Source organism: Anticarsia gemmatalis, chromosome 15, assembly GCF_050436995.1.
Source record: "Anticarsia gemmatalis isolate Benzon Research Colony breed Stoneville strain chromosome 15, ilAntGemm2 primary, whole genome shotgun sequence".
Lineage (NCBI taxonomy): Eukaryota > Metazoa > Arthropoda > Insecta > Lepidoptera > Erebidae > Anticarsia > Anticarsia gemmatalis.
The window spans coordinates 5,035,915-5,052,364 of record NC_134759.1 but is presented as its reverse complement, the minus strand read 5'-3'; the positions used below and the strand labels follow the sequence as shown (position 1 = coordinate 5,052,364).

Here is a 16,450-nt window from a genome sequence, read left to right as displayed (position 1 = left end):
CTTACCTTTTAACTGTAATTTACTAATATGGTAGAGATATTTTAAAGAAAATTTGCTTACCGCACTTTTTCTTCTTATTGTTGCTCTATCAAAACCATAGACTAGTGAAGTGAATGACTCGTATTTTAATTTGTTCCTCATTCGCTTATACCATTGGCATTGTGATTGTTATCACCAAGGACCAGGATCAGAAAGCAGAGTCAGGACAGTGAATATTCCTTCTTCACATAGCAAGACTGAAAAGCAAAATATGGCTGTACAATAAAGGTTTACCTACCTTCGCTTTTGGACATAATCTTGTACTTATTATTTATAACACTGGCAAGACTGTTATTAAATGTCAAAAGTTTGATAGGAAAATTGAACCATTTTCAATCTATTTATTTTTTAATCTGTGGAAGCGGGCGTATCGAGTATTGGAAATTTATTGAAGAGAATATATTTTCCATTTATTTATTGTTAACAAAGATTAAAATGTGCGTGCCGTTAATTCAGTTATAATTTGTGCATAGCCCATTCAATTCTGTTCACGAAATATTCGTATGTTAGTGTTCTTCCGATGATTAGCTCTTGATTTTTTTTCTTTTGTAAACACGTTTGGGATATTTCCTAAAAATCTTATATCATACTGTTCCTGAATAAACTATGAGTCACTGGTTTTACTCTTGCACGGACCAGTGAAGTGCTTCGAATCCGGATTGTTTGTGTTTTGAAAGATGGCCGATTTGATTCGTGCTATGGGGGCGCCGATCGGCCCCCCTGTAAAGGATAAGTTGGGTTCTCCGTCAACGGAATCTGAAGATGGTGGTGGTGATATCGCCGAATTGGCAGCTGATTTGGAGCTAGATGAGGCTGATGGGCCTAGCACCAATGGTAATAGTTTGCACTAATTGTGTTTTGCATATTAATTTTACAATTTTTGCATGTTTATTATAAAAATACATTGATGTTATGATAGGTGAGAGACAAGCAGTGCTGGCGCCTCCTGAGACTGAATGGTATCATGGCAGACTGGACAGGTACACCTCTGAGGAGAGGCTGTGGGCTGCTGGGAAGCTAGGCAGTTATTTAGGTAAATTAACTGTTATAAAAATAATTAGGGAATGTTATAGGGTTTCATTAGTGGTTAATCTAGTGAATGCTTGATGAAATGAATTGAGTTATTCAGCCAATTGAGAAATATCCAGAACTATCTCTGTAATGTTGGTGTTGACATATTTTGTTGTTCTTATAATAGTCTCTTATCTACTTTAAAAACATTGATAGTGTTGTCATCTAATAAGTACTATCATTCTAATATGTTTATGCTGACTAAGCACAGGTAACACACATTTTGCATTAATATTATTTTGAATATATTATGTGGATTCAAAGGAGTACTAATAGTCAGTAGCTTAACGTAAAATACTGGTAATCCAGTGAGACTGGAAGCCCCCTCCAATATAGTTGGAAGAAAGGCTAGGCTGATATACATATCTAAAAAAAGTAAGCAGGCAAAGGGAAACTTCAAACTTACTACATTCATGCCTACTTAGACCTGATTTGATCTAAAAATAATATTGGTAGTTTTCCTGTTGGTTTATGAAATGTGTATATTGTTATTCAGTAATAAAGACAGTCATAATTTTAATTGAATCAATTTCATGTATTAATCACAAGGAAACTGTTTTCTGTTTAATGAATTTACGAGTGAAAGAATAGGTTTTGAACAATATGTATAAATATAGTTTGGATGTGCTAAATCATTGTCATGATAGTTTTCAAATGCTCATAGACTGAATAACAACATCTTACTTCAGTATGTAATGCAATAAGTTTTTGCTTACTACATTTTTGATATGATTGAAATGAAAAGTTTTTAGGCATTTGCTTGTGAGTGTTTTATTTTATTTTTTTGTCTTTTAATGTGTAGGCAATTGAAGGTTAAGTTGAAGTTTGTGAGAATCAGAAAAATAAAATTGCATCCTATGAAAATACACAACTCTAAATGTGACTTTTCAACTACAATGATTTCTTTGTAAACATTAGTTGGAATTCATTATTTATCCACAACTTTTCCAATGATAACATTTTCTCCTCATTTACATATTTACTTGTAGTACTGTTGAGATAACTATAAATGTACAGCTTTGTTAAACATAACAATAGACAATGACTAATCAAGCAGTTCCCAAGCCATTGGCCTGAGAATAGAGTTATGCAATTAACTATATGACATTTCCAATATGACTGTTAGAACAATGTTTCTTTGTTATTTTCACTTGTATAACAAGAAAGTTTGTTGTCTAAGACCAGGGTTTTAAAAGCACTTTAATACTCTCTCTATGATTAATCTCTATTTGTATCTTACACCAGAACTATAATATGAATAAACATATTTCTGTTAATACATATATTTGTGCAATAAATATTATTTTGATTTGTATAAAACATGATGGGCCATGTTCCATACAAAAATCAAAATGCTGTCCCATGAAATTCAACTCAATAAGCTCACAGGAAACATAATACCTATAGAGACTATCAAAGACCAGTTAGACTATCATTACGTCTATTGACAGTACAACAAAATCCTTATAATATGTTAACATCAAATATTTGCTTCAGTTCGGGAAAGTGATCGAAAACCTGGATCATATGTTTTGAGTTATCTGGGCCGCACAGGGATAAATCACTTTAGGTAAGTTTCATTCTTTCAATACACTTTCCTGTATTTGAATATTAAATATAATGCACCGGTGTTTTCCTTATGTAGAATAACAGCTGTGTGCGGCGATTATTACATTGGAGGTCGACAGTTTGACTCCCTGACTGAATTAGTGGGCTTCTATAGTCATTGCTCTGATCTCTTGAAGCGAGAGCGTCTTGTGGAGCCAGTTCCACCACCAGAACCCGTCAATGATAAAAAGGTTTGTGTTACCAACTACATATTATTATATTCCAACAACTTAAAGAGATACAAGCTTCGCGGCCGGCGTAAAAAATTCAGGATTTAGAACATCAACAATGGTGTCCTGTTTGATAAGGCTACTTATTCAGAACTTACACAGAATTGTTAGTTAGAATCTAGATTTATTGTGTATGCCAAGATTCTCTGCTTAGTTGTTGGACTATGGTAAGGAAGTGGTATAAGCAGCACTCGTTATTAAACTGCTAAGCAAATGTACATTTTTCAGTTCAAATTCGTGACTGACCTTCTACATGTAAGATGATAACATGTAAATTTCTTTACAGAGAGTAGTGGCAATATTACCATACACCAAGATGCCTGACACAGATGAGCTCACCTTTCAGAAGGGTGACATTTTCTTTGTTCACAATGATATGGGTGATGGCTGGCTCTGGGTTACTGCGCATAGGTAAGAATTCTTGGAATAAACGATTATGTCATGTCGCAAAGAGTATGTCAATGTAAATGTTTAGGCAATTTTGGTATATTGATATCCATTGTTGGCCATATTGATATCCATAACTCAGTGAAATGGATATAGAATTTCATATAGAATCATAAAATGACGTGACTTACAACATGTCATAATCATAATATATTTGAATAACTTTTCTTCACAATGATAATGTCTGATATCTTGCCTTGACACGAATATCCGCTTTGTTTTCCGATATCATTTCCGGTTATTAAATGCAATGCGTAGTTCCCTTGAGCGGATATTTTAAAGGCTAATATCTACTTTCGTATCAGCTACCAAACGATGAAGTTATAAAGATTTTTCTACAGTTAGATTTTTGGACGTTTTTTTAAACAGCGAAACATGTTACTGCTTCAACTGTTCATGATGATGCACAGCGCTTATCTATTTTTAAACAATGTAATAATGTTCATTGTAGTCCATAATGCCAGCACATTTAAAATAAACAAGCCGACATTTTGTAAATATGGATCGTGTTGTTTAAAAGCGTATTACATTGGTTGTATGTTTTGTCCACACAGAACTGGGGAACAAGGAATGATCTTCAGAGAGTTAGTCGAGGATCTCGACCCTTCGATTGATCCGAACACGGTCTTCTCCTGGTTCCATCCAAACTGCACTAAAAGTGAGGCAGTAGACATGCTTGTCAAGGCTGGGCCCGGGAGCTTCCTCGTCAGGCCCTCGGACAACTCGCCCGGGGATTACTCCTTGTTCTTCCATATTAACAACCAGATACAACGGTTCAGGATAGAGAAAAAGGGCGTCAGGTACCTGATGGGTGGGAGAACATTCGAATGCTTGGATGCTGTTATTAACAGATACAGGAAAGAGCAGATTGTTGAGGGACATACTTTGGGACAGCCGGTAAGTATATTCAATGAATTTTAAAGTATCGTCGGACGTGTAACGCCAGAACAAACAAATAAGATAAAACATTTGACTGATGATGCTTAAACTATTGTTTATCAAATTTGTTAACCCCCTGAAATTTATTAGTAGAATCTTTTCGAGGAATTTACTACGTAAATAGTAGGGGTTTCCTCTAATCTTGAGATTATCAACTGCGTATATCTATAATTTCTTATCATGTTAATTAGAATTTCGTAATTCATTACCATTATATTTTCGTGAACGATAACATTGTAATCGATGTAGGCGTGCTGATAAATAATTTAATAATTAATGATTAAAAACAAATCTTGTTTTTAACTTAGAAAAAAAAAATATTATGACCTTAGCTTAGCTTGGAATATTTGCTCTTTCAGTCAATATAGAATACTGTAAGGCCTCAATTGCAATGTTCTATGCAGTACTACAATCTCAAAACGCTTCCTTTGATTACATGATAAGATTAAATATTATCTCACGGACATGATTGCAAAAATAATATCTGTATCAGTTTGTTTTAACAATAGAGCAGTGTGTCAATAATACGTAGTTTTTCAATATTATTTTAATTATGCCGTTTTGGAAGGAGATGATTTGGGTATATACTTTTAATTTGTACTTTTACCTTAGTATATTTGATAGAAGATCATATTATCAATTCTGTCACTTGGATAATCGTAAATCCTGCTATGCTTTCGTACTACATTATCATTGTCGCTATTTCAACTGAGATCAGAGTAGATGTATCAACGCTTATTATCGAAGCATAGAAGCGAAAATATATGCATATACGTAACACATGTTTGTACAATTCTAAACTGTAAATTTTTCGTAGTTAATTGCGGAGGGACATGTAATAGAACCGCAACAGAACACAACTGGGGCTGCAGCTGAGAAGATCTACGCGACACTGCGCGAATGCAGAGATCAGATCGGCCTCAAGAAGACGAAGGGTATCAAACACCAGGGCTATTTGAACAAGAAGTCAGATAAAGGAGCCAAGAAATGGAAGGCGCTGTATTTCGTGCTGCTGCAAGAGGGCACCGATACGCATTTGTATTTCTACGATTCGCCCAAGAGGACAAAGCCTAAGGGCTTGATTGATCTGTCCTGTGCCTATTTATACCAGGTATGTACTGATATATAGCGTTAAGAAGTAGCAGAATATACTTTAAAAATTCAGTAAGTTAAAGCTAGTCTATAGTTGGCTCATTTTAAACGTGCTAACGAAGTCGTGTCATTTAATTGGGCTCTCCCGCTCGCACTTACACACAATACACACTGTCCTATTTCTCTCATTCTTTTAATTCTGTCATAGTTCGCGCGTTTGTAATGGCTCAACTATAGTTGTTATTAGAGGAAGTAGTATATTGTAAATAATGTGTCATTAATTCAGTTTTATCTAATGAACCAGTTATACATAGCAGTGAAATAATGAGGATGTATTGATTTAAGATTCTGCTCGATACTATTCTATCGTTTATTACTAGGCATAGAAAGTCTTCTGAACTTTTCCAAGAGTCATTAAAAGTCATGATGTTTAGTGTGTTTCATTCAATAATTTCTGTATTATCCAGGTCCATGAGTCGCTGTGGGAGCGCGAGTTCTGTTTCCAGCTGGTGGAGCGCGCACTGCCGTGTCTGTCCACACACACCTTCTTGGCGGCCAACTCCGCCGCCGAAGAGCGCGCTTGGCTCGACGCACTGCGACCACTCTGTGTGCCGCAGCAAGCCCGACACCAGTGCAAGGTACAACACTTTATCATTGAAATTTTAAGCAATGTTTGATGATATTGGTGGTTATAGTTTCTACTGCAACTCTGGCGAAAAAGAAATAGTGTTGTGTAGTATTTTGCAGTCAAATAGTAAATTCATATAAACTGCTTCATTAGCTATATCGTACACTGTGCAAAAGATCGACTGTTATACTTCTTATTCAATTTCATTATTAGACTTGAAAAGGTGTGAATTTCATAATTAGACTTGGAAGGCATTTAACTTCATCATAATAAAGAAATTGCTTAAAAATCTTTTTCCAGTTACGATAGAAACAGGCATTTCTATCGTGGTATTGTAACGTCCCCATAAATGATTTCGACATCGCACTTTAAAATAAAATGTAGTATACGTTGTGGTCATGTCCCAGGTGGCACGCGTGGTGTGGCTGCGCGCTCTCCGCGTGCGGTGCCTGACGGCGCACCGGCTGCCGGCCCGCCTGGCGCCGCGCCCGCACCTGCGCCTGGCGCTGGGCGCGGCGCCCGTGGCGCGCACCAAGCCCCGGCCCTCGCCCGACCCGCACTGGGACGACGAGTTCGTCTTCGAGTCAGTATCGCACATATTATACTTTTTATCCACATAATAAGTTAGCTTAAAGCACAGGCCACAAATGAAGCACTCTCATGCATTGGAGTGGTTAATAGTCTAAATACTTTCTAAATTCTTCTCGAATCCGTAATCCTCAGAAGAAAGCATACCTAATCTACAAAATAATACCAAAGTCACGCAAAAGTAGTCAATGCCCGCAGACTAACTCCTTCAAAAAAATATTGTTTGTCAATTGAATACCTTATGTTCCAGTGATGTGCCTCCCGATGTAACTTCATTCACGATCACAGTCCACAATACAGGAAAAAGGGGAAAGGAGTCTGAAGTAAGTTTCTTTTTCGCTTATATTTTCTATGTCGATTTTCAAATACTTAATCGTAAAATTTTCTTCAGGTTGCAGAACTAACAATAGAATTAGCGAATCTTGCGAACGGTGAAGAGATCGAAGAATGGTACCCGCTTGTGGGTATGACCCCTATTGGAGAATGGGGATCCTTAAGACTGCGTATTAGGTAAAAACTCATATCTCTATCTATAGTTTTCATACCTTTTTTTGTATACTGAAACCAATACTTGGCTGGTTGCAGGTATATGCAAGAGTTAGTGATGCCTCGGGAGGAGTATAACCCGTTGCGTCAGTTGTTGTTGGAGCCAGGTCTGCCTGCCGTCAAAGCGTTGGCAGATCTCTGCCGTACCGATAGACAACCTCTGGCCACATGTAAGTGTATTGGGAAAGTAATAATGTTTCATTTAGAAAAAAAACACTGTGTTCATTGGCTATATGGCGTCTCCCACATAAGGCAAGCACGTTCCACGGGCATAGTACCCTGAAGTAACGTGCACGCCAAGTGTGGGGTCAGCTTTATGGTTGGGAATCAAAAGTAGCAAACTTTTTACTAGCGTATTGACGTGATGTGTTTGTGTGTGCAGCTCTCCTGCACGCGTTCACGGAGTGCGGGCGCGGCGCGGAGCTGGCGCGCGAGCTGGTGAGCGCGGAGGTGGCGCGCGAGACGGACCACCGCGCCATGTTCCGCGCCGCGTCGCTGGCCACCGCGCTCGTCGACGAGTTCATGCGCGCGCACTGCAAGCCCTTCCTGCAGGTCAGCCTATACCACTTGTGTCTCGTGTACAATGACAACAATCAAAATTTAATGCTTCTTTAAACTTAGTTCGCGGTGGCAAAGGGTTGGGAATGACGTTTTTTGGATCCATCGCACGTAACAGTGCATGTATACCCTAACTAAACGAACACCCATCAAACAGGCAATTACAAAATTCTATTTTGTACATAATATATCATTAATATAATCATTGTACCGTCGGTCATATTATTTGCAGGTGCTATTCTGCTACTAAAATTAAACTAGTAAATAATTTTGAGGTGTTTATATTTACAGGCGGCCATATCAGAAACCGTGCAGAAATTAATAGACGCGAAACAATCAGCTGAATTGAATCCTACAAAGATGGACTCTCCAGATGATGCGTGTAATAATGCCGAATTTCTACTTATGATACTTGATCAGGTATGTAAAATATATGAAAATTAAAGATAAACAAAATAGGGGGATTTTGCGCATTTGCACAACTTATTTGCAGTCACCGAAGTTTTTGATAAATAGTGTTGCTTATTCTATGTTGTCAGATAACGCTGTCAATCTTCACATCACCTGAAGCGTGTCCGAAGCCAGTGCGGTACCTGTGTGGGTGTCTGCAACGCGCCGCTGTCGCCAAGTGGCCCAATGAACGGTTCGTGAGGACCAGAGTTGTCTCAGGTTTGTACCAATAATTTCAAAACTAATGCTCACTTACTCGCACTCTTGTATCCATGGAGTTTACAACATTGTGTCTCGAGCTATGTAAAAGGTTTGCGGAAGTGTATGCGCAAGCCATCATTAAATGTCTACATTTATTATACGAACTATACACACGTGCACGTAGGGATATGCGAATACCTTTGGAATGCGTACGTATACCTCCGTATACGCAGACTTCTTACTTATAGTAAAAACTTTGACATAATGACTATATGTTTTGGTCCCAGGTTTCATCTTCCTCCGACTGATCTGCCCCGCGCTAGTGGAGCCGCGTGCCTGGGGACTAGTGTGTGTAGCGCCGCCACCGCACGCACAACGTTCCTTACTGATGGTTGCCAAGTGTCTGCAGAATCTCGCCAACCTCGTCGAGTTTGGTGCTAAGGTATGAAATTATTTGAATAACATTAATATTACGTAAAACTTTCAGACAAATTTGTTCCTTCCACGAATTTAGACAAATATCTAATATAAGCCAATGGCTTATCTGTAACTTGAGATATGTAAGACGAAACTGGCCATAAGTCTCTGAAAATCATCATTTATATGTTATTTATCTTCTGCGTTGAGAATGAGTTTGAATCTTGCGCCACGGGAGGTTTACCAAATATACAATTCACTGTCTCATAGCACAAACTGCAATCAATGGATCGTAAAAATATTTTTATAAGCATTCCTGATGCTCTAATACCTAAGTATTTTCAATTACTAAATAAACTTCTGTTATGTATTTTCAGGAACCATACATGGAAGTAGTAAATCCGTTTATTCTTAAAAACAAGGAACGAATGGTTGTGTTCTTGGACCAACTGAGTAATGTGCCTGATCCTGGCAATCCACCGCCCAATACTAATAACAACTTTGATATTGGTAAGTATGTCCATTGTACATTTATATGTTCTTGTTCGTATATTTATTTATTTATTTATTTATTAGCAGGCATGCAGTTGTATACAACTGGTTAATGCCTGTATCCTGGTAATTCACTATGATGTAATCATGTATATACCTCGAATTCGAAGAAGAATATAAAAATAAAATAAATAAACAAAAAATTATAAATGACGAAGTTTGGATGTTGGTTACTTGATCACACCAAAACTACCAAACAGATTTAGATATAATTTTGTACACAGGTAGTATGTTACCTGGATTGGCATAGGATTATATTTTATTTCTGAAAATCTGTTGTTAAATTGATGACGTCATAGGCAGAAGCTAGTCCAAGATTATTTATATTTTTAGGATATGTTTTTGTAATATGGTAACTTTTGTTATAGCAAAAGAGCTGGCAACACTCCACCACATATGCGTGTCTCACCTGACAGAACTGCAAGGCTTGGCCAAGACACAACCAGCCATCCGTAAACTCGTCACCGTCACAGAAATGCTCACCAAACACAAGCACAAGTATCTCGAGATGATCAGATAGGATACAACTACTAATAACACAGGTATGTTATATTTTTTGTAGAATAAAAAAATACAAGTAATAGAGGGGTTCCAGTTGGATTATTATAAACCATTCAAGTGATTATTCCAAGATAAATGATAAGAGAAACATACTTTCAAAAATTAATGCCTTGCATGATTATAATAACGGGAATTTGACGTTGGTTACGTTGGATAATATTGTTTAAAGCTAACGATTTAAATAACATATCATCAAATTACATGTTTATTTTAATTGCAGGGTAAAACAAGAAGTAATGTATCGGACAAACGGAATCGGTAGCAGGTAGACACGTGTCCTCCGGCGTAATTATAAGAACTTTTCCATAGTCGTTCATGCATAGTCATTGTTAGCTTTAGTCTTGTATTACTTTATATTACGGACAACATACGCATTCAACATGTTATTTTGAAGCTTATTAGTGCCAAAACGTTTCGTTCTTAAGCGTATTTATATACCCTTATAATCTTTAACTTTTATTGTAATACAATTTTATTTAAAGCGAAAATAAACAAAAAAATCGGCTCTCTAGTATTATAAGACATTTATTGATTTATTACGGATCAAGTAACTGTCTCAGATTTACATATAAGTTAACTCGAGCATTTATTTTAATCATAAGAATAATTATTACTGAGCGTAATTTTGCTCTATTTATGTAATTAGACATACAGTATTTATTTTTATTGAGAGGTCATTCTACGATCAGCATTAAGCAGGCGATGGACACAGAACATAAAATAATAAGATTATATTCTTAAGCTTTGTAAGTCTGCCAGCAATAATAAGAGTAAGATCGTCGTAATTATGAGAATACCTCTTACTGAAAATGCTTTAAATTCATTATGAATAGATTAATATTAATAATCCTTTTTATACTATTTGACTACCATATAATACACTCTAGTGAATAATGACATTTAAATGAGGTGTTTGAAAAAATAAGTTGTGATTTTCAAGATTCTTTTCTAATATGCTGAATCATTTCGAATTTTATATAAAGTCATAATGTGATATGAGTATTGCTTACATAATACCTAATTTGTTGTAATCATCACATAGGGATAATGATTTTGCCAAAATTGATGATAATATTGTCATTTTTAATATCATCGTTCATTAGAGTGCGTTATAAGTTTTTGTACTTGCGTAGGCCGAGTTATTTTAGTAGTATATCTAGATGTAGATAACTCTAGGATAATATTCGACCATCATTTTTAAGACACCAAAAAATGTACTAGGTAATGTGTATGAATGTGATAGACGTGGGGCGTGGTCGTGACAGACTGGTGTTGTTTACAAAATTAAATGTTTTTTAATGTTGCACTTACAATCATTGCTGTGCACCTCGACTATACATTGAGTCTCTGTGATAATGTTTCATTATACTTTTTGGTGAAATTTTGCATTTCATTCTGTGATTTGTTTATCAAATTTTAATTCTGATATAAGATTTTTATTAGGGTGCCTACTGATTTGTTTCATTTTTCTTGTTCGCTAATAAGTTGTTTTAAACTAAAGGCAGATAAATCAGGCAAATCTGTAGACATAAACTCATTCCTTACTTACTTCCTCTCCTCTTGCTCAATAAGTGTGTTGTTGTCATAGACAGTTTAATATTTCTAGTGCCATATAATCTGTACTTATATACTAGCATTCGCTTCATACATCACAATTTTCTTAAGCTATTATTATATTTTTATCTATTTTTATTCTTTGATAACAATCTGAACAATAATAATATGGGTTATTTATTAGTTAGTTGTAAGGTGAAAAGATTAGATTTTATGTTTACTCAGCATTTTACAATATTAACTACAACTTTCGTAAGACAACATTTAATTCCAAATACAATTTTCCAATACTTATTCATCTATTCCGCCTTTTCTCAATAGTATGTAATAGTATGTCATTTCCAAGGTCTTCAGTGTAGTAGTAATAGTGTTGAAATATTCTCGAAACGACTGTAATAGCTGTATTTAACGCGCATCAATGCATCGAAGTTTATTTATTTAGTAATAGCTTGTAGGACTAGTGGATGTGTTGTTGCTGTATTTAAGTGTGTTTAGCTTACGATAGGACAATGTTTAGACTGAAATAAGCCCAATTAGACATGTTAGTATATGTATTATGCACTAGATTTTCCACAAAATTGTAACAAAAAGTGATAAGAATTTGCAATATTTGGCCCATTTGATAAAAAATTGTACTGAAATTCAGAGATTATATCTATCCATAGCATAGGAGTTGATATTGTTAATATTTTGAAACTTTTTACAATGCTTTGATTATTAAATTATTACATTTTTTTATGCATATTGACAAATATAAGCTTATTGGAATTGCGATTGTTAGTACACATAGGCATACAGTGGAGGAGTTATTTTATGAAATTATATTGATTTTATAGTAATGATAATTTATTTGAGAATAATGAGTCATATTTATGGTATGTTAGTTTTATATTCCAATGCAATATTTGTAAGCATGTATTATTCACAGGTTTATAATGACACACAGTTTGTAAAGTGATTGCACTCGTTAATATCTGCATATCACTTGGCTGTTGCTTGCACACTTGCTTTGTACCAGCAAATCATTTGTTACATTTGTTTACAGCTATTGATTTATGAAAATTAATTACAAGGTATATTATAATGATTAGTATTAGATTTTGTGACTGTTTTGTAATCTCTTTATATTCTATCCCTTAGCATTTTCTATTTTTAGAAACCCAGACACGTATAAAATAAAAAGTACAGAAAATTATACAATTTTTTATTTTTTTGAAACACCCCCTTATAAATAAAGATAAAGTTTTCATGTGATAAGGTAACTGTTAAAAATTAACACATTGCAGGACCTAGGCCTTCTTCCATTTGGAAAAAATGGACAGGCCTGAAAATAATATAAAATTCGACTGGTCTAATGCCCTGTCAAATTTTATATAATTTGTTAAAGTAATAAGACATTTTTTGAGAGCATGCAAAGTCACCAACCTGCACCTGGCCAGCGTGGCCGACCGAGGCCTAACCCCTCTCTAGTTAGGGAGGAGACCCTTGCCCTGCAGTGGGACAGTAATGGGTTAAAAAAAGTTATAGGTAGTAATTTAAAAATATTGGCAGCAAGACAGTAGTTGTGTTTACTGTTCAGTATGGTTGATGAGTTACTTAAAAGGTTTATTTTTTAGATTGCTTTTTTTCAATGACTGCCCCTGTTGTCTAGTCATCAGTGTTCGCAACTGCTGATCACAAAGTCTCAGGTTCCATTCTGAGATCAAGTAAAGAACTACTGGTTGTTACCACCTACATAAGCCTACAGTTCTCACTAAAGGGTAGTATTGCCTGTTGAGAATCTATGGCTCATTCCCTCAGGTGCAACAAGCATGATATCTATAAACTTCAGAAGTAATAAAAGTGAGAAATTATTGTACTGAGATAATGTTTTATTTACAAATATTATAAAATAGCTTTTAATAGGTTTGTTTAACATTTATGTAAGGAATAGTATACTAAATGCCATTATAACACAACAGACTGCCACATAAGGTGACTTTCTTTCTCCAATCCTTGCGCACTTCCAGAACGTCCCAAGTAATCTGAAAAGTTGGTTATATTAATGTCGGATCATAACATGACAGGACTAATATGAATATTCGAATTAAAATTACGGACACGTACCCCGTTTTATTTCTATCCATAATACTAGGAAAGAATGATCTCAAGTAGGCACAGGTGCATATTAGCAAGAGTATTACAGACAGCAAACTTTGAAAGTTGAATATAGCACTCTGAAACAGAATAATTACGTTAAGTTCAGTCATACCACCATTATTTTACGGTATGAAAGAATAGCGCCTTACCATTTTGTTTCCCTAAAAATTAAATAACCGATATAATATTCCTTAAATTATTAAATTAATCGCACAGTTTCAATACAACAAGCTTATCGAGAGGTTTGACATTTGACACATCAAGTTTGGCAATTGACAACTCAGCTCAGATTTCGTTCAGTAATAGATTGATACAAGACGGTAAGTAACTTCCACCATGGAGCCCATCGATGAGTAAAATAGGTACGGAGATGTAGACCTCCCATGACATATTATTATGGAGTTTACTGTGCCTGTTATTCTGTTTTGTTGTACCAACAGGATAAGAGTTTTGGAGGTTGGAGTATGTGTATTGCGCAAAGTGACCCAAATTCATAAGCGAACTCTACATTGCTAAATTAGGTTTATGTGTGCCATATGCTGCTCAGCAGTGCAGCGCGCTTTTTATTAAACTTAATCCTGTTTTTGATTCTTATTTTCCACCATCTAAATATTGGCGTCAAGGGATTTATTATTAAGCGAGTCATGTCAATTGTCAACATTTATTTTTGGCGGTTTCAGATTAAGTGGTTGGAGACACCGATTAGTAGACTCATGCTTATATTGCTTCAACATATTATTTATATATTTGTTTTCATTTAAAGCGCACGAATCAGGGTGAATATTATTTAATTCGATACTAGTGGTGTGTCCTAGGTTCGCCTGTATTTAATTATTTTGTCCCAACTTAAATAATACCAAATATCTACGACTATGTAATGTCATGGAATTCACCATTACCATTCAACAATAACATTTAAATGTTTAAAGATTTTTTTATTGATGTAGGTACTATGGTTACAGTTTAATTATTTTCGCCCCACTTAGACGTAAACAAACGCACAATAATCCTTTTTATAATACTTATATAGGTACATAGATAACACAATAAAGATAAAATATCAGATAAAGGTATTGTTTGCAACAGTGTATGTAAACTCGAAAATAAATGATAAACCGTTTCTTTTTGATTATTTTGAAATCGTTAGCTGATAAAACACTTCGGGTACGGGTATATATTAGGTAATAGGTGTTGTTCATTTATCTAGTCACTGTTGATCCGTACAGGCCTAATAGTAAATATTTTACAATGACAAAACAGTGGGACGCAAAAGATAAAACTTTTATTATAACCGGAGGAGCTTCCGGTTTAGGAGCGGAATACGTAAAGGCCTTTTTAGGTTTAGGAGCTAAGGTAGGTTCCTACGTGCTAAATTAATTATGTCGCTTAACTAAAACTGTAATCTTGACAGAATCTTAGGGCTACAGTAGAACAATACTGTTAAATTTAATTCACATATTTGAATTAATTCATACCTGTTCCAATTAAATTTGTTAATATCATTTATTTGTATTAACTAGGCTAACTTTACGAGTGTAAATTACTAACACAATATAATTTTCTATTAATTTAGAATGTAGCTATCCTAGATATCGCTGAAGAACTAGGTAAAGCAGCAGCGGAGCGTCTAAACAAGCAGTACAATGACAAGGTGGTGTTCATCAAATGTGATATGAGCAAAGAAGAAGACATAAGCAATGCATTTGATACCGTGCTGCAGAAATTCAAGAAAATTGACGTGATTATTAACAATGCAGGCATTATGAGTGATGCTCCAAATCTTTGGAGAACCGCTTGTGAAGTTAATTGGGTAAGTACTTTATTATTTCATTAACGGCCGATTTATCAATTGGTCCTACTGTCAGATTACTAAAAACTGATTTGGTGTATTTTTTTCTCAGCAAGGATTAATTTCACTAACTTTGAAAGGAATCAAGTACATGAGAAAAGATGAAGGTGGAGCTGGAGGTACCATCATTAACATATCCTCAACAGCCGCTCTAACGCAGTTCCCATTCCTGCCAGTCTATAATGGCTCCAAAATGGCTGTTTTGCATTTTAGTCAGTGCATCGCGGTGAGTTAAATTTTGTAAGAGAACTTCTACGTTTGCTCACTGTTTCCTTACACTAATAATATGATTATTAAAATTTAAAGATGGACCCATTCTACGAGCGCACGAACGTAAGAGTATTGACAATGTGCCCTGGAGCAACGGACACCCCTCTCCTCCACAATCTGGAAGCCAGAGCCTATCAACCAAACCTCGGGCAAGAATTCGTCGACATGGTTAAGGACATGTCGCTTGTATATCAATCGTAAGTGACAATGCTAATTAGTAATTCATTAACTTATTTCTGTGCATTGTTATAATTAAGACAAATCTTTTTGTGAACAGGGTTGAAGCAGCCACTGCAGCTTTAGTCCACATGGCTGAATATGGAGCGCCTGGAACAGTCTGGCTGACAATAGATAACAAACCAGCGAAAGACATCACTCCAGTCATATCGCGTGTTTTCAAAGACTTGGAGAACGCTATAATGGAATGAGGCGAAGCAAACCCCATATTTACATTGCAACACCTAATATCATAAATATCTAATGAATGTTTGTTAGTAAGTCTGTATAATTGGTTGAATAAAAGAATATTTCAAAAATACTAAAGTAATTTAATTTAATACTTAGACCTACTCACATATTCGCAAATGTAAGCCCCCTGGCTTTATACAAATTCAGCTGACCCTAAAAATACCAATCCTGCATCCGTAACCACCGCCACAAGTTGCGAGATTGGAAAATCATGTGGGATCCTACAATACCAAGATTAGAAGT

The 16,450-nt window shown here is 35.5% G+C and overlaps 3 protein-coding genes across 3 annotated transcripts; 2 read left to right on the top strand and 1 right to left on the bottom strand.

The window, feature by feature from the left end:
* The first annotated feature begins 372 nt into the window (after positions 1–372).
* vap (RAS p21 protein activator vap) lies at positions 373–12,676 on the top strand. The gene is made up of 19 exons (XM_076123288.1): positions 373–873; positions 959–1,072; positions 2,608–2,680; positions 2,756–2,909; positions 3,235–3,359; positions 3,950–4,292; positions 5,152–5,445; positions 5,894–6,064; positions 6,462–6,637; positions 6,893–6,965; positions 7,034–7,152; positions 7,228–7,358; positions 7,571–7,740; positions 8,038–8,166; positions 8,286–8,415; positions 8,685–8,839; positions 9,192–9,324; positions 9,735–9,908; positions 10,148–12,676. Exons 1-18 carry the CDS (start codon positions 717–719, stop codon positions 9,884–9,886), a joined length of 2,799 nt encoding a protein of 932 aa, XP_075979403.1. The 5' UTR covers positions 373–716; the 3' UTR covers positions 9,887–9,908; positions 10,148–12,676.
* Positions 12,677–13,396: 720 nt separating this feature from the next.
* Positions 13,397–13,928, bottom strand: ksh (transmembrane protein 167A-like protein ksh). The gene is made up of 3 exons (XM_076123289.1): positions 13,770–13,928; positions 13,588–13,697; positions 13,397–13,505 (listed from the first exon to the last, which is right to left on the bottom strand). Exons 1-3 carry the CDS (start codon positions 13,770–13,772, stop codon positions 13,400–13,402), a joined length of 219 nt encoding a protein of 72 aa, XP_075979404.1. The 5' UTR covers positions 13,773–13,928; the 3' UTR covers positions 13,397–13,399.
* Positions 13,929–14,809: 881 nt separating this feature from the next.
* Positions 14,810–16,282, top strand: LOC142978980 (15-hydroxyprostaglandin dehydrogenase [NAD(+)]-like). The gene is made up of 5 exons (XM_076123641.1): positions 14,810–14,973; positions 15,194–15,430; positions 15,522–15,695; positions 15,776–15,936; positions 16,017–16,282. Exons 1-5 carry the CDS (start codon positions 14,869–14,871, stop codon positions 16,165–16,167), a joined length of 828 nt encoding a protein of 275 aa, XP_075979756.1. The 5' UTR covers positions 14,810–14,868; the 3' UTR covers positions 16,168–16,282.
* Positions 16,283–16,450: the final 168 nt, after the last annotated feature.